Source organism: Gopherus flavomarginatus, chromosome 7 (genome assembly GCF_025201925.1).
Source record: "Gopherus flavomarginatus isolate rGopFla2 chromosome 7, rGopFla2.mat.asm, whole genome shotgun sequence".
NCBI classification, from domain to species: Eukaryota; Metazoa; Chordata; order Testudines; family Testudinidae; genus Gopherus; species Gopherus flavomarginatus.
The window spans coordinates 111,569,066-111,594,151 of NC_066623.1; the positions used below are offsets into that span (position 1 = coordinate 111,569,066).

General features: G+C 49.4%; 1 protein-coding gene across 1 annotated transcript; it reads right to left on the reverse strand.

The window, feature by feature from the left end:
• Window positions 1-119: 119 nt before the first annotated feature.
• On the reverse strand, window positions 120-24,599 carry LOC127056030 (vitamin D3 hydroxylase-associated protein-like). The gene is made up of 16 exons (XM_050963670.1): window positions 24,573-24,599; window positions 23,055-23,297; window positions 21,741-21,854; window positions 20,449-20,592; window positions 19,473-19,606; window positions 16,437-16,643; window positions 15,557-15,582; window positions 14,401-14,525; window positions 13,775-13,900; window positions 12,012-12,109; window positions 9,834-9,933; window positions 7,597-7,640; window positions 5,274-5,313; window positions 4,076-4,184; window positions 3,174-3,319; window positions 120-827 (listed from the first exon to the last, which is right to left on the reverse strand). The coding sequence occupies exons 1-16, from the start codon at window positions 24,597-24,599 to the stop codon at window positions 120-122; spliced, it is 2,391 nt and encodes a 796-aa protein (XP_050819627.1).
• Window positions 24,600-25,086: the final 487 nt, after the last annotated feature.

Sequence of the window (25,086 nt, forward strand, 5' to 3'; positions counted from 1 at the left end):
TCAGCTGCATGTGGTGTTCTTCACTTCTGGTCCCCAATAAAAGTGCGTTGGTGATGCTAAACAACGGCCATGGCCAGAGCTGGCTGCATTTTAATAGGGGGCAGAGCGCTCCTTGTTCATTAGACAGTTGGCACATCAGGTTGCATGTCAGGGTGGGATGGTTGTGTTTCAATGTCAGGTTGGGTTGGTTGGGTCTGCACATCAGATTGGGAAGGCAGTGTTTGCACATCAGGCTGGGCTGGTTGTATTTCAATGTCAGGTTGGGTTGGTTGTGTTTGCACGTCAGGTTGCATGTCAGGCTGGGTGAGTTGTGTTTGCACATCAAGTTGCATGTCAGGTTGGGAAGGCTGTGTTTGCACGTCAGGTTGCACATCAGGTTCGGTTAGTTGTCTTTGCACGTCAGGTTGGGTTAGTTGTGTTTGCACGTCCGGTTGCATGTCAGGGCCAGAGGACTGTGGGCACCCCTGCAGTTGCACGTCAGCTAACAAATCAGTTTGAGATCCTGGTTTTTGCACATCCGTTTGCACGTCAGCAACCAGATCAGTCTGAGCTAGTGTTCTTTGCACATCCATTAGTATGTTCGTTTGCACGGTCGTGCGGGATGCTTGCGCTTGCACATCACTTTGCCCCTCTGTATGCACATCATTCTGCAGATCTCTTGCCACATCAGCCTGGGCTCTTCCACGCTGTAAGTTATCCTCAGTTTGCTTTTTCTGCCCCTGGGCCAGTGTCTCCACCTCCTTCATGAACCGAAGGCACAGCTCCTCCTGCCACGGCAGAGCCACGCATTGCACCGCCACGGGCAGCCCCATGGCTCCTTCCACAGCCTGCAGAGGGGAGAAAAGCCGAGGAATATTATTAGGGACACTCAAAAGACCTGTGCTGCTGTGGGGCACAGGACCTATAGAGCAGGAGTGGCCAACCTGTGGCTCCAGAGCCACATTTGACTCTTCAGAAGTTAATATGCGGTTCCTTGTATAGGCACCAACTTCGGGGCTGGAGCTACAGGCGCCAACTTTCCAATGTGCTGGAGGGTGCTCACTGCTCAGCCCCTGGCTCTGCCACAGGCCCAGCCCCCACTCTACCCCTTCCTGCCCCCTCTTCTGAGCCTGCCATGCCCTCACTCCTCAACCCTCCCTCCCAGAGCCTCCTGCATGCCACGAAACAGCTGATCAAGAGGAGGAGGAGGCGCTGATCGGCCGGGCTGTCGGTGGGCAGGAGGCACTGGGAGCAGGATGGGGGAGCTGATGGGGGGCTGCTGACGTGTTACTGTGGATCTTTGGCAATGCACACTGGTAAATTCTGGCTCCTTCCCAGGCTTAGGTTGGGCACCCCTGCTACAGAGCCTCCTTCTCTTCATGAAAGAAGAAGGGAAGGATCCTTCCATAGGACCCAGGATTGGAATAAGGGAAGCCCCTGCAGACATACCCCCACCAGCTTTAATCTGGCTAGCTCAGGAGCAGTGACGCTGCAGCGACGTACATGAGTAATTATGCAGGGTTCTGGGCTGGCTTGTATATCCCACGCTGGAGCATTCATTGCCATGGCTTCACTGCTCCCGGGCCTGAGCTAGCTCAAGGAAAGCTCCTTTGGATATAGCTACACATGTTGCCATCACACCCGCTGACTGTGCAGTGGCCAAGAGTGCAGCTGGCAATACATTAGGCCATGACCCATATTCCCCACGGGAGTTGGGCAGCAGGTTATTTTGCCATCAGCCACAAAGCTAGCCATGAGCTAGTGGGGCTGGCTGTGTGCAGGTGGTCATCCACTAGAGTGCTCTCCAAGGTACAACGGCCTGGCCCACCCCGGGGAAATTTTCCCTGCCCAGCAGGGACCCTGTAGCAATGGATCTACCTGGTAGCCTCTCTGCTCTGCAGAGAAGAATTGGGCCCTATCTACCAAAGAGAGAGACAGAGTCTACTATGCAACACTCCCAACCTGCAAGAGGACAATAAACTAGAAAGCAACCACCCTGTGATCTTTCAGTAGTTCTGTAGCAAGGCAAGTACCCTACTCTGGAGAGAAAGGGGTTAATACCAGCTCTGAGAAAGGGCTGCCCCAAGGAGCCAATCAGGTGAAGGCAGGTAGCAGCCAATCTGGGCCCGGTAGGGCTGGTATAAAAAGGGCTGTGAGCTAGAAGGCAGGGAGTCTCACTCCAGCCTTGGGGTGGGAAGGACCGGGCTGCCTAAGAGCACAGGGTACCTTCAACAGAATAGTGCTGGAGAAGGGGCAGGCTGAGCTGGGGAGTTCAGGCCTGGTGACCTCCCAGGCTGAGGCCTGACAGGAAGGCCTAAGGATGTACTGCGGCTGCAGGGAAAGGCAGCAGGTCCAACCCCCTAGCCGATGATGAGTGGCCATTGCAGACTGCCATTTGCCCCTGAGTAAAGGAGCTAGATGAGGACTAGCAGTAGGCCACTGAGGCAAGGTGGGCTCAGAGGAGTGGGGTTCCCTGGGTGAGGGGCAGCACCCCAAGGTAAGGGGCACCATGGTCTGGGAGGGACATGGGGCCTATATGTGGTGGAGATAAAGGGACTGGAGAGGGGTATATAACAGAGGGTGAGACACCGGCCCATAGAGGGCACTCCAGGGCTGAGAGAGCTAATTCCCAGATGCCTAGCAGGAGGCATGTGCCGGTGAGTCAGCACTTTGCTACAAGCCCCTTCGTTGGGATCGATATGACAGCATCCATGTCTGTGGATATTAGGACCATCTATGACCACCTAAGACATCCCCCAGCTGTCACTATATTGTACACCGTTGCCGCTTGGAACTCCATTGCAACCTCAAGGCCAGGACTCCGATCTTCCTACTCCAGAAACATAGCTCCCTGCGGCTTGAGCTAAAGGAAAATCATCATGAACAATATAGAGCCAATGACCCACCGTGGAGCAGTTCTGATTCCATTCAGTAGAGGGCAGTGGTCCACAAATACACACTAGCCTGGTCATTATAATAGATTGTTATATAAACGCCATGGTGGACAGCCACCCTTGCTCTGAAACATGTAGACTATGGATCTAGGGAAGCATTCACCTGTGAAATCTGCATCTGGCCTGGACGGTTTGCTATGATAAGATATAACAAGATCTGTCAAAAGAAGGCCATGCTGCCCCGAAACCCTAACCTGCCTATGCCATAAAACAATGGGGATTCATCACTGTGAAACTGACCTGTCTCAATCTCCTATCCCAGGGGTCACTGTAGTGCCCTGTGTAATGCTTCAGATTTTCCTCATCAGCCTCCGTAACGGTGGTGACCGGCACAACCCCAGCAGGGAAGTTTAAGACGTTGTACAACATGGTAGAGGAAACAGCAGCTGGAAATGTGATGCATAGAATATGGTAATAAATCTGGGGCCATATAGGACTCTGTGACTGCACATCAGGATTATCCTGGCAGCAGCACGGCTAGAACTCAGATCCTCCTGCTCCAAAAAGCAGAGACACCTGCCAGTTGAGCCAAAGGAGGATCACTCTCAGCTATTAGTAGTGCAGGGCCTATGTTACACAAGTACCCAATTCTCACTGCCTCCAGGACACACCTACCTACACTAACACCGGCACCTTGAGCATCTAGCATTTTCGGGAGTTCAAATCTTACTTCTGATATCAGTATATCAAATGTGTACCCAACAGGGACTGCATGGCTGTCACCTTGCTGGGCAGCATAGCCCCCTGGAACTTCCTGATAGCAATAGTAGCTAGAACTACCATCCATCCTATTACAATATAAAATCTGAAGTTCCTTGGGAGGAAGAACATAACCAGGGGTCTAGGATCCTGACAGTGCAAAATCAGTGAGAGAAATCAGAATCAATCTGTGTCAAACACAGAATCCATTTCTCCCTAATTTGGGGATCTGGCAAACGGCCTCTCTCTTTATACCATGGCCTGGATCTGGAGACACCCGACCAGACTCAAATGTAATGGCTTGAACAGTTTTCAGACGCAGGCAAAAACTGGGGAGAGGAGAGAACTAGTTAAGCAAAGGTTCCTGACCCACCAAAGAAGTTCGGTTTGGTTCAATTTTTGCAGGATGCCTTAGGACAGTTCTTTCTAGCACTGCAACTTACCAATAAGTCTCCCAGGATACCCCAGGGTGAAGGCAGGGCCTAACACAGGACACAGGATGACATCCAGATCCAGGTTTCTCCATCTGGAGAGGAATTCCTGTTGGTATATCTAGAACAAGGCAGCACCAGGATTTCCCCAATTAGTAAGATGTAATTATAACACTTGGCTTTTCCTCTGTGGATCTGATTGTGCTTTATAAATATTAAGGCTCCACGAAGTGATCTGGGTGAGTTATTTGGAGAAAATAATGGGTGGAACTGACTCCTGTATGGAGGGTCAGAACAACTCCTATGAACCCCTTAGTAAATGAGTTTTGTGCTGGCTCCTCTGCATGGCATGGTATGAGTTTCACCTTCTGCAAACAGTTTGGAAAATTCTCTTTTATATTCCTTATTCCACACAATTTACCAATTTCTCCGATGCATAAGTTTTGATCTGCAGATGGTTTGCAAATAGTTTATTGGGAATATTTGAATTCCCTCCTTTGATCAGTTGATCAAAGACCTGGCAGGTTGATCGGTCACGTGAGATGATTTCTGTTCCTAGATTAGATGACTTGTGTGCAGGGCCTAACTAACAGCAGTGCAAATTTCAAATTGCATATTTGAGGGGATAGTTCTCTGAGCTGCAAAGTTTGAGCTGTGGTTGGTTCTAGTTCTGCAATTTGATATTCACGGTCACTGACTATTTGTGAATTTACTTTTGACCTGCACATGCACTAGTAAAGCTTGTTTACTAGAATATTTATGGACAGTAAACACATAGCATGAACACAGCACAAATATTCAGATACCGCTAGGCTAGGCATGGTAAAAGAGCCTAGTTAGAACAGTTACAATATTCACAGAAAATTCCCTCTCCAATATAAATGGCTGGTAATTTCCTGCTAATGTTCCACGCTGCTGGGACTGCATACCAAATCTTTGGTGGTATGGAAGATGCTAGCAGAAACCTAGATGTCCAACCTGGAAGAGCTGAGTTACCATGTGTCCCAATACGTGCTGTTGCATGGTAGGGTGAAGAGCTTATGGGATTTTGGGACCAGGCGATTTAAAGGTTGTATCAGTTGATGACAGTGCAACTGATTGTGTTTGTGAACTAAATGGCCACTCTGAGACTGGGGCAATAGTTGATTTCCTCAGGAATATGTCTGGTTAACAGTGGCTTTTATCTTTTGTATTGAAAAAGTCACACTACCATCAATGCAGCATGCAGCTCCGAGAATTCTTTCGGCGACCTAAAATTAGGCAGACAGAAGAAAGTGACAGAGATTATTGAGCGGGCAGGTGACTGGTTTTCACTACCAAATTTGGACACAGTGTCTCTATATGGGTGGTGTGTGAATGGATGAAATATCGATAAAGCACAGTGCAGTTACCATCTGGTTTCTTAACACACTGACACCCCCCTCTAGATATGCCAGGCAACGTAACCCTCTTTTAACACAAAACACACTTCAAATATGTAGGAATTTGGAATGGGCCCAGAAGAATAACTGGTGTCCAAATTTCATAGATGGCCCCTGTTTCTGCAATGGCCTGAACGAAGACCCTTGATTCAGATAGTCCTGACATTTGAAGGGGATAAAAAAATGTGGATCTGAATCAGAACTGTGCAGCTCCTGCGGAACTCTATTGGGTCCTTTAATTTCCAGGAAACTCAGTAGAACATCGACATTGTAGGGCTACAATTTTAAAATGATCACTCATCATGATCATCACCACCAGGGCCCTGATCCTGCAAGGAGCTCAGAGCCTGCCCAGAGCAGCAGTGAAAGCAGAAGGGATCCATATAGGAGCAGGGGTCTACATGCATGGGGATCTGCTTACACACTTTGCTCTTCAACTCTGAGACCCTGAGTCTAGGATCTCTATTTGGCAAAGCACTTATTCATGTTAAACTTTAAGTATGTGCTTCAAGGCAAGTCCACACTACGCAGTTAAGTCTACTGAAGGCTATGTCTACACTAGAGACACTGGTGCTTCTGTCGGTGAAACATATCTCAGTCATGGGATTGGTTTTTTCACACCCCTGACTGACAAAAGTTTTACCAACAAAAGTGCTAGTGGTGACATAGCCTAAGTTATGTTGATGTACAGCCACCACGGTCACTGAATTGCTTTTGCACATCCACACTCTGCTTCTTGCGTGGGCAGTGCACATTTTCACCAGGATTTGCACTTGCACCAATTTCACTGTCAGTGTGGCGCATTGTGGGACGGCTTCTGAAAGGCAGCACCAGTCGATGTAAGCAACGCAGCGTCTAAACTGATACCGGGTCGACCTCATTGCATCGACCTAAGCACTACGCCTCTCACCGAGGTGGAGCTATTCAGTCGATGTAGTGGGCACGTTACATCGGTGGGAGCAGCATTTTAGGTCAACCTAACTCTGTAGCACAGACCAGGCCTCAGTCTCATTGACATAAGCCTGTGTGCAAATGCTTTGTTGAGCACTGATCAGGGGAACACAGCCGCTGCTCACCGATTCTCAGCCAGGGTCTTTCTAGGCCACAGGAAGCTTCAACCCTTATCATACTCTTTCACCCAGAGGTCATGGTGGGGGGAGGTGAGCAGACAGGACAGTTGTTTCCATGTTTTTCCCTCACTGGAGTGGACATTCTGGGCTAGATCCTGAGCTACTGCCTGCCTAGCTCCGCTGACGTCAAGAGAGGTGTGCCTATTTACACCACATATCTGTCCTTCTGTCTGCCGTGCACTTTGTAACACACACACTGTACAAGGAACCGGTGTGGCCTTATTCACCAATGGGAGAGCTACACAGGGGGATAAGATTTGGTTCATTTTCTTTACACTCTTCTACCCTGTGGTTTCCTTGGTTTTCAATTAGAAAACACTCCTCAAACTGGAAATGTCCCTATATTTTGCTTTGAGAATTTTAATTTTTTTCTCTCCGTTGAATTCCTTCCCCAACCCAACCTTGCCTCAGTTTCTCTTCCATTCAACCCCCATTTTTTCTAGACTGCACTGTGTGTTATGGCAGCTGCTTTTAACATTAACACATGGATTCAGAATGAAGCCACAATAGGAACTTTGACATGACGTAATTAACACAGATCCTAGAGCAATAACTATTAGTTGTTTATCCCACCTCCCATCATGCCCTTCTGTGATGTGATGCAAATGAGCAATAATTGTTTACAGGACTATTCTTCCCAGCAGCTGACATTAGCAATTTCTCTGTTTGCTCTAATCACTTGCAATCTTTCAATTGTACCAACAGGTGGCACTAGCAACTTCTCAATTGGTTAAAAAGTATTTACCATCCATTCATCCAACCCTGCTGATTCTATGAAAGAACATATGTCACAATTCACTTCCATTTCCCAGGAACAATGCAATCAGATGTCTGCACAACAAAATCATTCTGAAACAGGGAACTTGTGCTGGAAAGATCTTTTCACTTCTACACGACTATAAACTGTAACGTGAAATCATCGCTCTCTATAGTTACTTGAACAGAATACTGTTATTAAAGTCGAAAAAAAACGGCCTCTTACCACACTCCACACAGTGCATTCAAATAACTGGAGAATCGAGGGAACTGAAAAGAAACATAAGTGTCAATGAGCATCACCATTGGGAAGCCAGAATCAGGTCAGATTGTCGAGAAAGGTTTTCAGAGGAAGGAGTTATGCTCAAACAGCTCCAGAGGCACTGATATGGCACATGCCAGGATGCACATTTTGTCAAGCAAGCACAGACACTGCAAGTGATCCACTAACAAACTTACCATTGGCACAATCTTTTAGTGACAAAACTGAAGATTATGAATAGGGCCCTACCAAATTCATAGTCTATTTTGGTCTATTTCCTGGCCATTGGATTTTAAAAATCATAACTGTCATGATTTCAGCTATTGAAATCTGAAATGTGATGGTGTTGTAATTGTAGGGGTCCTAACCCAAAAAGGAGTTATGGGAGGGGGGTCGCAAGATTATTGTAGGTGGGGCTGCGATTCTGCTACTCTCACTTCTGTGCTGCTGCTGCTGATGGCGGCGCTGCCTTCAGAGCTGGGCAGCTGGAGAGCAGCGGCTGCTGGCCGGGAGCCCAGCTCTGAAGGCAGAGCTGCCATCAGCAGCAGTGCAGAAGTAAGAGTGGCATGGTGTGGTATTGCCACCCTTACTTCTGCGCTGCTGCTGGTGGGGCACTGCCCTCAGAGCTGGGTGCCCAGCCAACAGCTGCCACTCTCTGGCCACCCAGCTCTGAAATCAGCACAGAAGTAAGGGTGGCAATACCACAAACCCCCTACAATAACCTTGTGACTCCCCTGCAACTCCCTTTTGGGGCAGGACCCCCGGTTTGAGAAAAGCTGTTCTCTCCCATGAAATCTGTATAGTATAGGGTAAAAGCACACAAAAGACCAGATTTCATGGTGGGAGACCAGATTTCATGGTCCGTAACACATTTTTCATGGCCACGAATTTAATAGGGCCCTAATTATGAATGATCTAACTCTATGTATCTTTCCCAAACATTTAATTCTGCAAAATCAAAACACTAACACTGACACTCTGCTGTGCTTGCACAGCGTGTTACAGCCGAGGATCTCAATGTAAGCATGTATCGTTATCCCCACTTTGCTGATGGGGAAACTGAGGCACAGTGATCAGCTACAGAACTGGGAATAATACTCAGGAATCCTGACTCCTACATGCCTGCTCTTGCCACTAGAAAGACTCTCTTCCCTTAAGGCTGTGACTTGGAAGAGAGTGGAAAACAGTTTATATCCTGCCTGATGGGTGGAATTCACCCTGTGCAGAAGGCCAGCACAAACCCTATTACTCACATATGTCACACTTTAGCCCTGGGATGGCTCAGTGCTAGGCCTTTGCCCAAGGGCAGATTTGACTGGCTGAGTATTTAAATCGAAAAACCGAGTATTCAACCAAAAAAACAACATTAATGTTTAAAGAGCCTCACAAAGAGAAGGCGGCTAGCCCAGGGGTTTGGGATGTTGGAAGAGCTAAATTCAATTCCCAGCTCTGTCACTGACTTCTAGTGTGTCCTTGGGCAAGTTACTTGTCTCAGCTAACCTACAACGGGGATCCCTGCTCTGCCTCCCAGGGGGTTGTGAGGAACTCAGATCTGAAGGTTATGGAGGCTGCGCACCTTGCTATATGGGGAGAGGATCACTCCCATTGTTTAGATTTTCCAAGGAGTGTTTCACTGGACTCCAAGGCCCCATGGATCCACCCCCGTGTCTCTCCCTAGTGTCCATGTCCTGGCTTGCTCACTAACACTTTTCAATTATTAGTTTGTTCCTAGGCATCTCCTGCACTCAGTGTCTGCTGTGATGGTTCGTGGTTCACACTGATATTCAGGACTAAAGCTGCAGTGAGCTAACTCTCAGGATGTAAGGTTACAAGCTGGGCTCTAAGCCGGGTTACCATGTTAACCCTTTCCCTGAGCAACTATCCCAAACTGTGTCAATACACTATGTGTTACCCTGAAGGAGATGGCTGTACTCTGGGTGGGTCCCTGCTTGCTTTTCACTCGCCCTGTGTAAATCAGGAGTAACTGCATTGAAGCCAGTGGAGCTGCACTGGTATAGAGCTTGTGGGAGTGAGAGCAGGACCAGACCTCAAAGGAATTTATGTGCCTGTCTCCCATTGATGTCAATGGGAATTAGGTGCCTAGTGCTTTTGAGGATCAAGGTCTAAGTCCCCCCCTGAGCCAGCTGTGAGTGTGAAACATGCCCTCTCTCCGGCACTGAAGGGAAGAAGATGTAACTTACCAAGGGTTTGGTGAGGAAAGCCAGAATCTTCTTCAGGAGAAAGGGGAGTCTGTAGCAATTGATCTGGGAGCAGGAGTTGGGATCCACACTGTCCAGTTCACTGGGAAGGGAGACAGAAAAGAGGCAGTCAGGATGAGCCAGCTGTGCTGATTCCTAGCCAGAAGATGTCTGACATTCATTACATAACACAGACCTCAGCTAGCCCCTTTCAGCCAAGGAGATCAACGTTCTTTGCAAACAAATAAATCTATGACTGAGAGAACCCCTGGAGACCAGGCCAGGCTCCCACAAAGAAACAGTCACCAGATCAGCTGATTTGCAGTCCTGTGCGCTAGCCACTACATAAGGCGCAAGAAATAAACTCTTCCCTGTTATAAAGAAAGAGGCTGGAAAAGCCTGCCTCCTAGCCTAGGTTATCATGTTACTCTTCTTCATGGCATCGCTCAGTGAAACCAGCTGGCTTATGGACTAGTCCCTTGCCTGGATAAATGCCTGGGTATGCCCAACAGGAACTGGCTCAGAGGTACTAGGCCAGTGGCAGCTGGTGCCCAGAACAAGTGGTGGGGCTTGACCAGCAGGGGAAATGGCATTCAGACCCAGGCTCTGTGGCCGAACCCCAATAGCCCAGCTGAAGGCCATATTCCCAGTTCAGTGCTTCCTTCCTCTGCCACTTGCAGTCTGCGAGTGTGTCTACACTGCACACTAAGCCCAGGATCTGACTCAGGTTTGAGCACAAGCCCCACTTCCATCCACACCCACATCCGCATGACTCAGGTCAGCAAGCACGCCAGATCCGGGTCATAAGACCCTATGGGGGGAGAGAGGGGGGAATCAAAGCCCAAGTCCACCAAAACTCAGGTCCAAGCCCTGTCATTTTGCAGTGTAGACACAGCTCAAGCCACAGAGCCGAGTCAGAAGGTCTGTGTGCTGCAGGACGGATGTGTTAGCACAGCTGTGAGACCCAGAATTACAAAGCAGTGTGGATGCTCAGGCCTGGGCTTGGAAACATTGTGTGTGTTGTACAGACATACCTAAGGCTACGTTTTAGTCATGGGTATTTTTAATAAAAGTCATGGACAAGTCACGGGCAGTAAACAAAAATTCATGGCTCGTGACCTGTCCATGACTTTTAATAAAAATCCCTGTGACTAAAACTTGGGTGGGGGGCTGCAGGTACTTGGGGGGGGAGGGTTGTCCGGGGTGCCATGGGTGCTAGGGGAGGTGGCCCAAGACCCCTGCTCGTGCTAGGGGGGAGGGAGGAGTTGGCCGGGCTTCCCGGTGCTCCCTACCTGGCTCCACATCCCTGTAGCTCCTAGGGGGTGGAGAGGCACAAGCACCGGCTAGCACAGCTCCCATTGGCCAGGAACTGCAGCCAAAGGGAGCTGCAAGGGTGGGGCCTGCAGGTGCAAGCAGCGTTTGGCGCGAAGCCACCCCTGCCCCCTCGGCCATCTAGCAGCTGCAGGGCCATGCCAGTGGGAGCCCCCCACCACAAGGTAAGCACCCCCCTGCACCCCACAACCCCATGCTCCTAGCCCTGAGCCCCCTCCCACATTCCCAATCTGCTGAATCTCTGCACTTCTGGGCCAGGCAGATCAGCGCCCTGGCACCTCTAAGCCTAGCAATTCAGAGCCCCAGCACCTCCGGGCCTGGTAGTTCAGAGCCCCGGCACCTTCAGGCCAGGCAGATCAGCGCCCTGGCACCTCTAAGCCTGGCAATTCAGAGCCCCGGCACCTCTGGGCCTGGTAGTTCAGAGCCCCGGCACTTCCGGGCCTGACAGTTCCTAGCCCCAGCACCTTCAGGCCAGGCAGATCAGCGCCCTGGCACCTCCGGGCCTGGCAGTTCGTAGCCCTGGCACCTCCTGCTCTGCTGCATCAGTGATGAGTTTAAAAAACTTGCTTGAGTTCCGGCAGCTCTTTCATTACAAATTAAGCTCTGCCTCATTGGTGGGGCTTAGCTCCGCCAGCCTATCGGGACCAGCCCCTCCGTAGCAGACCTGGCCCAAGTTCACCACAGTTGTAAGCAGCCACGACTCCACAGAAGACAGTGCAGTCAGGCCCGCAGCACTGCTAGGCAATGATCCCGTGTCCCTGTAGCTCCTTCACTTCATTGTGGAGACCCAGCCTGCTGTCGCTAGTTACACCCATCCCTCTGCGTATGGCCGGCCTCGGTCACACTTACAATTTCTCAAGCAAAGCAGCGCCGCCATCGGCAAACAGGCCCTTCATGAAGAGCTCGTTCATGACGTAGTCGATCCGTGGGGGGACGAACGGGATCAGCTGGGTGAAAGAGGAGGCGGTTCAAAAACCAGGGGACAATACTTCATTGTAAGCACTTATATTCTGGTAGAATCCAGAGGCCCCACCTGAAATCGGCAACCCACTTTGCTCGGCACTGCATGTACACTTGGTAAGAGATCTGGTGATTTGCCTGGCAGAGCCAGGAATTAAACCCAGATCTCCGGAGTGTCACTGCAGTGCTTTCTTCACAAAACAACCCTACCTCCATTTAGCCAAGATCTGCAGTATAAACAGGACTCTTGCTCAGCACCCATCTGCACGCAGGACAGTTCTGAGAGTGCAAGCTGCAGAGTAGCCCATAATATTATCATCATTTAACTCCTGCATAGAATCGTTTGCTGGCCACTGAGTGACATGAACACACCTAGGATGTAATAACGCCCATCAATGGTAGTGTTGGGTTTTATTGAAGAGTTCCTGCATATTATGGATGTAAATATACTTAGATTTCAAAAGAAAGTTGAGAGGAGAGGGGAGAAAGCTTTTCCTGTTTTCTTTTATTCAATTTATCCTTTTCCTTTGCCATCATCTTACTAAAAATAATACCACACAGTCACACTGTATAGCATCTTCCATCCGAAGATCCAAAAGCACCCTCCAAAAGTATGATTAGCCTCTTTTCACAGCAGAGGCTCAAAGAACATACATGATTTGCCCAAAGTCACATGGGAAAATAAAACCAGCGTCGCTTCACTGAGGTCACCAGTTTACTCCACCTGGCCCACAGGTCCTACTTAAATACTGTGTTTGGTTTTGTTTTTAAAATTAAGAGCGAAAGATACCACAGAGTTTAGTGGAGCCAGTTAACACAGAAGAATTACCGAGAGTGTCCGTCTCTTCCCCAGAACAACTCATCTGGTAGTCTGAAAGTGGATGGATAGTTTACATAGGATGGAGAGACTACAAGGCACAGCTATGAGTACAGTAGAAATACCTAGACAGAGTCTTAAATACTAATGTGCGGAACGAAGTCTGAGTACTATCTTTGAATGGAAAGGAGAGAAATTAGAGCAGACTGAAGACGTCTTTTTCCATTGGAAAATGTCATTTTATCGCAACTGAAATTCCACAGGAACATGCTGATTTAAACCAAATTTTGCTTTTAAAAATATCAAAATGAAGCATTTCAATAATGCTAAGTGTATTTTAAAATTTTTTAGAAAAGCAAATACCAAAATGGAAACAAAACCGAAACTGGGAAAATTAAACAAAACACCAGTTGAGCTGAAGCAAAGTTTTCAAGAGTTTTGTTTCATGGGAAATGTTGAAATTTTGGTTTTTATTCTGATTTGGGACAAAATATTTTTCTGAAATGTTGGAATTTCCCATGGAACAAAAATGCCAGTTCCCAACTATCTCTAGTTGCAAGATCTTCTCGTTAGCTGATCCTCTTGTATTTGTGAAAGGCATTTTAATCATTATACGTTTCATCCCAGTCACAATCAAGGTAGTGTGATAACTAGATACAAATATGTGGTTCTCTGTTGCCATCTGCCATGAGACTTGGTAGGCTTCAGAGGGTTAATTAACCTATACCTTGCAGTCAGTCGGATTGCTTCTCCTTATCACTTTGATTCATGTAGTTATATCGATCATGTGAATAAAGCTGGCTATGAACAAACAGGTTGGTGCCACTGAACGTACCGTGTGTCCAGCCTCCTGCAGCAACGTCCTGGTTTCATGCACAGCCCGTCTCATGCAAGGAGGTAGCAGGAAATAGCCGTCTGTGTCATAGTACCCGATCCGAAGAGGGGTGGAACTGGAGTACACCTGAAAGGAGAGATATCTGCCCTTAATGTCTCTTGAACTGTGGGAATAATGGGATTAAACCACTATCAGCCAGACTCTTCCCAGCTGGGACTAATGATGGGCAAACCTTCGCCCTCAGCCCAATCCTATGAGGTCCTGATTCTGCTCCCTCCCATCTCCCAACTCAAAGATCCTGCCCCCAGCCCTGTCCCCAGTGGTTTCTCTCTCCTAACAAGCCCTGTGGCTGTGATTCCATCATGGGTGCTCAGCTCTGATATTCTCTCTGTCTCCGAGGTTCTAGCCAACAGCATCCTTCCAAACCCCACACATTCTGGAATCTCCCCACGTCAGAGGGACCACAGGCCCTGACCCCAAGGATACCAGGTAGTGGGATGTGAAGATGTTGGCCAGATCAGCCAACATTGTCACGGCTTTTCAGACCACAATGTAGATTTCAGCAAAAGAAGGAGCCTAACCAGTGTGACCATCTAACGTTAATTGGTCACTGTTCAATGACCTACCTCCTCGTTGAAAGGCAGGGGTGGCACGGTGGGGTCCAGGTGGAACATGTCGTCACACAGGAGCGCTCTCATGCACAGAGCCAGGCTGTCCACGTCCCTCGCCATTGGCCCGACCATTCCTGTAACTGAAGTAAAAGAACACACGTAGCTAACCACTAAGCCAAATGTTTGAGCTCACCCAAGATAGCCAGATGTCTCAAGGACAGGTATGCTTATAGCATACACAATGGTCTCCATATCTGTCTACAGCTGTGATAATAAAGGGATAAATTCTTTTATTCTGAAGATCTAGAATAAACGGTGTAGCTCATGGAATAAGAAACTCCATTTATTTCTACATTTGAGCTCCTCATGAGCACTTTGCCCATATACCATCTCTGATGGAACTGCTCACACACACAGAAAAGCACTTCCTTCCTTCCCCTCTCCCCCATGTGGATAAGGTCCAAGTTCAAGGTCCCAGAAGACAGAGCTGTCAGTAGTTAGCCTGACATGAATAAAGGGCATTCTTCAGTCTAATAAGGGGCTGTCACAAAACATGTCTGCCTGAGTGAGGACTGGAGAACTTGACCCGCTGAGTCTGTCCCAGAGCTGAGCCAGGGAGGACACAGCAAGAAGTCCACGGGTCATGGGGGCAGAAAAGCAAGTGTACGGGAAGATAATGCCCTTCTTGAGGGGCTAAGGAGCATGGATGGGAAGAGAGGCTAGTCATAGGGACAGCGGAAGTTCTGGTTGATCGGATTCCCAGTCACTATATCCCACCTTTGGCTGAAACTTGCACTTAGATGAGCATTTCCCAGATTTCATCTCCAACCTAGTGGCTCACCATCGAGGTAGGACAGTTTCCATTATAATTAGTATGTCTTTGTATTACCATAGAACCTAGAAGCCTCAAGCAGAGCTCAGCTTTGCACAAGACAAACTGAACTCTTTGGAGCAGGGACTAAGAAGGCACGAGACAAAGGAAGGGTTATTACCTCCACTTTACAGAGGGGGAACTGGGACACAGAGAGGTGAAGTGTCCCTGCCCAAAGTCACCCAGGGATGGAACATAAAATGCCCGTGTCCCAGTCTAGTTCCTCTCTGAGACCCTCACCGTGGTTAATATCTGTTGCCAGAGGTTCAGATCGAGAAGGTCGTTGAAGAAATGGCTCACCTGTTTGGACGTAACTGACAGGGCCGCTAACTCCGGAGGGACCGTGGGAGACAGAAATAAACAAACACATAAATACTGTGGATAACAATAGGCGGCATCTGAAGGGGGCAGGAGGGGACAGGCAGGGAAAATAGATTTAAGATCTGTCAACAGATCAGCTGCCATGTTTAGTTGTAAGGGAGAAACCTGCCCAGGTGGGGGATGAATCAGCTTGCGGCTGACCCAGCACCTACTGAAATGAAGGGAAAGGCTCCCATGGATTTTACTGCTCATTGGATCACCTTTCATGAGGAAAGGCCATTCCCCTTTCTGCACAATCTGGAAATAGATGGTGCCCCTCAGCAGGGTAACCACTGGGAATGGAAGGGGAGGAGCTCAGCACTAGCCCCTCCCCCTAATCCGCAAGGGTCCTATTCTCCACTGCAGGATACAGATCTGAGTCCCAAATGAAGCCACTGGCAGTTACTCATACCCTGCAGGGCGAAATTAAGCCCCGAGGAGTTTAAAACAAGACCTGCCCATGCAGGCCCCAATCCAAAGCTCACTGAGATCACTTGGAGTCTTCCCAATGATTTCAATGGCATTTGGACACAGCCTTTCAAGATCTGTGATGACACTCAGAGAGAGGGAGCTGGGGTTTCAGTGGGCTTGGATTTGATTCACAAGGCTGGGGACCAGACTGGCTTTGGGCAATGGGTTTTCACCCCCAGTGGCAGCAATTCAGGGTGGTGGGCACTTGGTCTCAGCACATGCTGTGCCATGGAAGCTCCTTGTTACCTGTGAGGGGCTCTGCACAAAACAACAAACAATCAATCCCTTGTCAGTGCCACAGAAACCAACGCAGCCCTTTGGCAGGCTGGGGGCAGGTCTCAGCACCTACCTCAGCCTGTTGCCCGTCGGCTTGAGCCCGCACAGCCCGCAGAAGCTGGACGGCAGGCGGATGCTCCCACCTATATCTGTCCCAAAGCCCAGGACGGACCCTCCTCCAGCGATTAGCGCCCCTTCCCCTCCGGAGGAGCCACCAGGGCTTTTCTTGTGGTTCAGCGGATTCACCGTCTGACCAAAGATCAAGTTGCTGCAGTCGTAGCTGAGTGAGATGGAAAGCAGCAGGTCAGTTAATGGCAGTGAGCTCAGTTCTCCACATCACATTCCCTTCCATAGTGCTGATGGATGCAGAGGCCTGCTTAACCTTTCACCTTACCGGGACACCTCACCTCACCTTATTATGGACCCAGATCTCCACTCAAAAGACCAGTGAAGCCAACAGGCAGCAGAGTCCAGCAGATCAGCCAAGACCAAATGTGCTGACTCCTACTTCAACAGTGATCTCAATAATGGGGGACTAGCATAGGCCGCTCGCTGCTGGTGAATAAGGTACAATGCAGCTCACAACTGGAGAACAACGGCGGGCGGGGGAAGGGGGAGTATGCCCCTGATCCACCTACAATATAGTCCTTTATTGGTAGGGCCCTACCAAATTCATGATCCATTCTGGTTAATTTCGTGGCCCTAGGATTTGAAAATTAGTCGATTTCACATTTTCAGATGTTTACATCTGAAATGTCACAGTGTTGTAACCGACCCAAAAGCGGGTAATGGAGGATTGCAAAGCTGATGTCGGGGGTTGCAGGATTGCCACCCTCATTTCTTCCAGCCCCAGAGCGTCCTGCAGCTGGTGGAAGTTCCTGGAAGTGGAGGTGGGTCTGATCCCCCCTTCCTGCTGGGAGCCCCCCAGCCAGGGTCTCCTAGCTGCTAGTTTTGGCCAGTGATGGATTAGCTATGCCCAGGAGCTCTGGACAATTTGGGGGTGCCCCGAGCCCAGCTCTGGGGTTGCTGCAGCACAGAAGTGAGGCTGTACCACCCTCACCTCTGCACTGCCTCTGGAGGTGGGTCGGATCTCCCCACTGAGAGCAGTAGTGCAGGGGAAGGACAAGTCATGTCCCACCTCAGCTCGCCTGGACTAGCGGCTAGGAGCCCCCAGCTAGGGTGCTCCCAGCAACACGGGGGAGATAGGATTTCACTGGGAAGGACTTATTTCATGGTCCACGGCACGTTTATCATTGCTGTGAAATTGGTAGGGCCCTATTTACTGGAGAGCAGTAGCCTCAGCACAGTTCTCCTGCACAGGTGCCTGGACTATTGCGGCTGATGGAAAAGCAAGAGAATTGCATGGAAACTGACTTCCAGCGGGAGCTGCCGGAGCCCTGGCTGCTGCCTTGTGTGAGCATTTCTGAGTTAAACGCAGGAAGGGGGAGCAGGACCTGAGCCGCCCCAAGTGCACAGAGTTACTCAGAGCCGCGTGGCTCTGGCTCACCCCCTTCCATCAGCACCTCCCTGAAGCAGAGTCCCCAGCAGTCCTGGGAAGGCCCTCTCTGATGGGGTGGGGGCCCCCCTACACTGAGCACAGAGAGATGGGGTACATTAACTTCCACTGGATCTTGAATGTTCACGGTCCAGTTGGGACCACCTTGCTGCTGGGAGTAGTCCCGGTGAAGATAACGGCCCAGGGCCTCAGAGATTATTAGGCGCCTAACTCCATTGATTTCAACTGACATTAGGTGCCTAAACACCTTTAGATCTGAGCCAACATGATTGGTCACACGAGCAAGGTGATAACAGTCTGGCCTCTGGTGTTTCTCTAATGGTAAATTCTCAGAATGGAGAGTGGTAAGTAGTGGTGTTCCCCAAGGGTCAGTCCTAGGAGCAATTCTATTCAATTTATTAAAAAATGATCTGGAGAAAGGGGTAAACAGTGAGGTGGCAAAGTTTGCAGATGATACTAAACTAATCAAGATAGTTAAGACCAAAGCAGATTGTGAAGAACTTCAGAAAGATCTCACAAAACTTAGCGATTGGGCAACAAAATGGCAAATGAAATTTAATGTGGATAAATGTAAAGTAATGCACATTGGAAAAAATAACCCCAACTATACATATAATATGATGGGGGCTAATTTAGCTACAAGAAGTCAGGAAAAAGATCTTGGTGTCATCGTGGATAGTTCTCTGAAGATGTCCACGCAGTGTGCGGAGGCGGTCAAAAAAGCAAACAGGATGTTAGGAATCATTAAAAAGGGGATAGAGAATAAGACTGAGAATATATTATTGCCCTTATATAAATCCATGGTACACCCACATCTCAAATACTGCGTACAGATGTGGTCTCCTCACCTCAAAAAAGATATTCTAGCACTAGAAAAGGTTCAGAAAAGGGCAACTAAAATGATTAGGGGTTTGGAGAGGGTCCCATACGAGGAAAGATTAAAGAGGCTAGGCCTCTTCAGCTTGGAAAAGAGGAGACTAAGGGGAGATATGATAGAGGTATATAAAATCATGAGCGATGTTGAGAAAGTGGATAAGGAAAAGTTACTTACTTATTCCCATAATACAAGAACTAGGGGTCACCAAATGAAATTAATAGGTAGCAGGTTTAAAAAAAATCAAAGGAAATTCTTCTTCACACAGTGCACAGTCAACTTGTGGAACTCCTTACCTGAGGAGGTTGTGAAGGCTGGGGCTATAACAATGTTTAAAAGGGAACTGGATAAATTCATAGTGGCTAAGTCCATAAATGGCTATTAGCCAGGAAGGGTAAAGAATGGTGTCCTTAGCCTCTGTTCATCAGAGGATAGAGATGGATGGCATGAGAGAGATCACTTGATCATTGCCTGTTAGCTTCACTCCCTCTGGGGCACCTGGCATTGGCCACTGTCGGTAGACAGATACTGGGCTAGATGGACCTTTGGTCTGACCCGGTACGACCATTCTTATGTTCTTGTTTACGTTCTCTCTCACTAAGCACTGAGGGCCAGATCTGAAGGCTACCAAAGTCAGTGGCTGTCTTCCCACCCTCCCACACTGGTTGCCACGGCAGGGGGGTACGGAAAATTAGCAATCCTTGTCACCCGCCAATTACTTGATCAAGCATTGGGAGATGTTGGTTTTCACAAACGGAATGGCCCCCTGCTTCTTCAGCACCTTCACTAAGACGCTGTCCTCTCGCTCCGGGTAGCCGAGGTACTGTCCCAAGCCACAGGTGGACACGTGACCCTTGGAACAGGGGCAGACATAGAGCACGTTAGAGACACGGGACTGACACCATGGTCACCATGGATGAATCCTCTGAGCCCTAACGCGAGGGGTGGAAACGGACATGCAGGTGCCTCCTAGTGTCCTCTGGTACATGGCCATTAATGGTGATACAAGGGCTGGCAGCTCCATTGAAGGCCCTTCTCTCTCTCCTGGGGATCATTTTGCTCCACCACAAATGAGCAATTTCCCCTACATATCCTGACTGCTCTCCAGTCCCAGCCATGAGATGCCTTCTTACAGTCTGACATCCTCTTTCGCCCCCACAGCCCTTTGCCAGTCACCCCCTCTGATATTGCCACATCTCTCAAGGCAGCTGACTCAGTAGATCACAGGGATCTTTCTGCCAACCTGGCCATGACACTGCTTCAATGCAGCCTCATTGCACTCACACTTTGATGGCAGAGCCATAAACAAGCTCATCGATATTTCAGGGATGAGCCAATACTTTTAATTAAGCTAATGACACTGTAATGAATTCACAGCCAGCTGGAACTTCACAGCATCAGTGGGGAATAGAACTCAGACCTCCTGCTCCAAAAGCACAGCTCCCTACCAGTTGAACTAAAGGAGAATCTCTGTTCACTCTCTACAGCATACAGCTTTTGACACATATGGACAGTTGCACTTCTATCTAGCAGAGGGCAATGGTGCACAGACACACCAACTAGCACATATACCATATCAATTGCTCTTTATACCTTCCACTACAGTGGTCCGTGTATTTTATTACCAATTCCAACAAGTGCACTCCCTTATCTCAACATTACATGCCTCTTTAAAAAGGGGAAATACAGAAGCACCTCGTATCCAATGGAATCCTTGATACTGACTGGAACTCCATACAACAACCCTTTCTCCCTTTGCGTCTTCACTTCCTGGAGCAGGTGCACACACTCTTGAATAAAATCCGTCACACAGTTCACGTCCCGGTTCACCTCTAAGGCCTTGCCAAGAAAATACAGGAGGGAAAGAAAGGGTCATTCACCTCTTAAGACCTTTAATTCACCCTGCATCTGAGTTTATGCTTTATAACGAAGGAAGAAAAGCAAAACCTTGTACCCAGGTCTACACTTGAAAGTTGTTTCTGATTAAGGTAGGGGGTGAAGTTAAAGTGCAATAGCTATTCCTGATTAACTCCATGTGCGGACACTCTTATTCTGAAACAGGAATGCCTTATTGTGTTTCATGGCATAGAAACAGAGGAGTTAGATAAAAAAAAACATAAAATACTTTTGCTGCAAGGTTACAATGTAACACAACTTTACTTCTCACAATTCAGACCCATAACACATACACATGCAAGAATGCAAAAAACAACAACAACAACAGAAAGAGACAAAACAGGCTGCTCCCTAAAACAAAAAGGAACAACTCATTCCACCTTATTCTAGCAGGCTAGCTGCAGACTGACTGCTGCCGCATGCTAGGCAGGTTTATGCTTCCCTACAGAGCCCCCTGGTGTGCAAGGAGGATGAGGAAAACCTGAGAACTTAAAGTAATAGATCATAATTTTCACAGTTTTCAATACACCACAGAACAAGACATTATCTCTTTGCATTAAGTATTTCCACACAGGGACCTAGACAGGAACAACTTCTGTGTGTAGACAGACAAGTCCTAAGTGGCATTGCTCCAGGCAAAACTCCTAATAACTCTATGGGGGAAATTTTCCCTAGTGCAGAGGGCCAGCCCTAGATTTAAACAACTCTGATAACTTACTTCAAAGAGAAATTTTAAGCAAACAATCCCAGTTTATCCTAAATCTAGCACTAGTTATTATTATTGTATCTGTTAGAGTTGGCCTGGAGGACCCAACCAAACTCAGGGCCACCCATTGTGCTAGGTGCTGTTCAGACACATAATGCATCAGTCCCTGCCTGGAAGAGCTTACAGATGAAATAGCAAGTTAAAGGGAGTGTTATAATCCCCATTTTATAGTTGGTTAGCTGAGCTCAAGGCAGATTAATTCCCTTGCCCAAGGACACACAGGGAGGTGTGTGTCAGAGTCTACAGTTGAAGCCAGATCACCTGAGTCCCATTTCAGTGCTTTAACCACATCCTTGCTGTCTTGAAGAAGGGATGACTTCCTCACCTTGTCCATGTACGTGTAGAGGACGCTCTCTGGTGACAGGGAATCTTCCTTCAGTTTCTTGACCAGCTCAACAAGTGGCAGAGAGAGGATGTGACTGGCCTGTATCTCTGGGTTCTGCAAGGTGTAGTAGATACATGGAAATTATTGTGTAGAGCACAGAGCTGGTTGGAAACTCTTGTGTGTATAATAAAAAAAAACAGGTGAAAATTTCAATCAGTTGTTTTCCCCAATAAATATTTTCCCCTGTTTTCTGACCAGCTCTAGCAAAGCATTGTCCCACAGTTACAGGGTCAGCTTCTCTCCCTATCTTGTCTCTGGGTTTCAAGACCTGGGTGAATGATTCCCATCGACAGCTGAAGACCTGTGAATTCAAAACAGTTGCATTTCATTGCAAAGGTGGTCAAATTCCACCCTCTCCCCCGCAACAAAATATGCAAGATTTCCTGTTTTCACTCCCAAACAGTTCTAATTTCTGAGCAAACAGCTGATTTCCCCCGCAACATTTTCCAAGGAAATTTGGCTGAAAACAGAATCAGTTTTTACATCAATGCAGTATAGGGTATATGACACATAGATGATCATTTGCAAGTTTCCATGCTGAATGTGGTCTGGGCTCATTCCTAAGGATCTCCTGCTGCTACATTATTTATAGCAGTCCTATAAGTAGCTCTGAACTATTAACTTGAGATGCAGTCTGGTCTATGATGCAATGCATGACATCAAATTCAGCCTGCTCCGCCAGCGCCATCTGCTTCCGGCAGAGTGCACGGTAAAGCCAAATTTCATGTAACACATACGACAAAAAAAATTAGCTCAGGGCCTCGCCAGGTGGTAGGTCACTGTGTAGGCAAGAGATGGGGCTGTAGCTCAGACAGCATTCAAATAAGTTCACTGATTCTGACATACCGGGTTGCAACTCAGCTAAATAGTCCGGGGTTAAGTAGGAGACTTGCAAATAATTTTGGGTCTGTTCCTGTTGCCCTTAAGATGAGCAGTTCCTTATTCCATGAGTGGGGCTAGGCTAAGCTTGGAGCCGTCCTAAGGTCCTGGATGATCAGGGACAAAACAAATCTCACGCTGGGAGACAGGTCTGTGTGCTATGGGGTGAGGCTGACAGCTAAGACCCCTGCGTGCAGGAGATTATAAAGGAAACTTTCGGGCAGAAGTCACAAAACTTCAGGGATCATTCATTCTCCCAGCTCTGAGGGGAGTTTTTTTTTGCAGCTGGACCCATGACACATTTCTTTGAGACTGTTAATGAGATGAGCGTGCATGATCCTTTCTGAGGACGAGAGGAATATCCGGGTGTGTCACCTTTTGTTTGAACTGCTGGACAACTTCTTCCATCTGGCCCAGGGCGCGCACTCGGTTCCTCCTTGCCTCCCGCATCCTGTGCTGCACCAGCTTCTTCACCATCCACTTGAGCACCAGGAAGGCCACGGTGGAGCTGCAGAGCAGGACGGAGATAACGCTGGGATCCAGCTCCACCTCTGGCAGCAGCTGCTGCATCTTCTCAGGGATCATAGCGAGACAGGCCTTGCCGGCGGCCAGGGCACCCTGAAATCAACAAGGAAAGTAAGGAAGGGCCAATTCTCAGCCATTTGAATACCAACCACGATCAGCCTCCACTACCACTGGAGCTAAAGGAGGGGCAGAAAATGGAAGTGCTGGTTGTTGGTGCTTCTCAAGGGGTCTCGTTTTAAGACCCTGGTCTCCCAAAGGGTCAAGGTCCCTGCTATAGTGAGTGCATTGACGTGCTTGCATGCTTGGTTTACAGGCTGTAGGAGAGGGGACGTTTCTCAAAGCCTAGTACCCTCTCCCTTCCTGCCAGGAGGAGCTCTGCAAGGCCCAGCCATGCAGCCAGTAGGATCTGTTCCCCTCACCCCACACCCTGGTCTCCTGTCACTGCAGGATCTGAGCAACCTCCACTGATGGGAGAAGTGGGCCCCAGGCTGAGCAGCAAAGCAAAGGTCAGCCCATTGCATCAGGCTGGCACATGTGGCCTGCTGGGGCAGACACTAGGGGCCCAGTCCCCTGGGGGTTTAACTCCCAGGGACGTCAGACAAAGACGAAGCAGGTGGGGATTCAAAACCTGCACCTTCCCATTCTTGCTCCTTCCCCGCACTCCCCCATGCATCCCCACCCCCATCCTTGCTACTTCCCTGCACCCCATCCCCCCCACACCGCACCCACTCCCTCCTTCCCCACAGCCCCCCCACTCCAACGCATCCCCCCTCCTTCCCGCACCACCCACACCATCTCCCTTCCTTCCCCACAGCCCACCCCCCATCCATCCATCCTCCTTCCCCACAGCCCCCACCTCCAACCCATCCCCCCTCCTTCCCGCACCACCCACACCATCGCCCTTCCTTCCCCACAGCCCACCCCCCCATCCATCCCCCTGCCTTCCCCACAGCCCCCCCTTCAACCCATCCCCCCTCCTTCCCACATCACCCACACCATCCCCCTGCCTTTCCCACAGCCCCCACCTCCAACCCATCCCGCCTCCTTCCCGCACCACCCACACCATCCCCCTTCCTTCCCCACAGCCCACCCCCCCATCCATCCCCCTGCCTTCCCCACAGCCCCCCCTCCAACCCATCCCCCCTCCTTCCCGCACCACCCACACCATCCCCCTGCCTTCCCCACAGCCCACCCCCCCCATGCATCCCCCTGCCTTCCCCACAGCCCACCCCACCCTATCCCATCCCTCCTCCTTCCCCACAGCCCCCCACACCTCGCCCCATCCCCTCCCCCCTCCTTCTCCGCATCCCCACACACCCAACCCCTTCCTCCTTCCTTCCCTGCAGCCTCCATCCCCCATCCCTGTACCCCATCTCCGAGCCAGGAGCAGCACATTGACCTCTCTGTTGGGGGGCGTTCCAGGCTCTCTCTCTCAGGCTGAGCCTTGCTTTTCTCTCTTCAGCTCATTTTCCCGCCCCTGCTCCCCAGACCCTGTCCCTCCCAAGCTCATCGCTCTGCTCCTTCATCACCGCCTGGCCCCTCATCTGCAGCGCAGGGGGACCCTGCCGCGCTGAGCGTTGCCTTCAGCCTCCCGCCAACTGCCCACTTCCAACTGCCATTCCCCTCGGCCGCGGAACCTCCCGTTGCCAGCCTCCAGATGTCCCGATTTTATAGGGACAGTCCTGATATTTGGGGCTTTCTCTTATATAGGCGCTTATTACCCCCCACCCCTCCTGATTTTTCACACTTGCTATCTGATCACTCTACTCCTGCCCCTCGGCCAAGGGCTCGGCGCTCCCTGAAATGGAGCACCATATCTATCCACTTACGTCCAGCACACGGAGCAGCACTGGCTGGGGTGGAGAGACACAGGCTATGTCCA

What these genes read in the sequence shown, in the direction of transcription:
- LOC127056030 (XM_050963670.1), bottom strand. Translation starts at nt 24,599, where the DNA reads ATGTGCTGCTCCTGGCTCGGAGATGGG. An exon ending in AGGATTCCATTGGATACGAG is followed by an intron (nt 19,607 to 20,448) that starts GTGCTTCTGTAT and finishes CCCTGTTCCAAG; the next exon opens with GGTCACGTGTCCACCTGTGG. An exon ending in TGTCAGTTACGTCCAAACAG is followed by an intron (nt 14,526 to 15,556) that starts GTGAGCCATTTC and finishes CTTTTACTTCAG; the next exon opens with TTACAGGAATGGTCGGGCCA.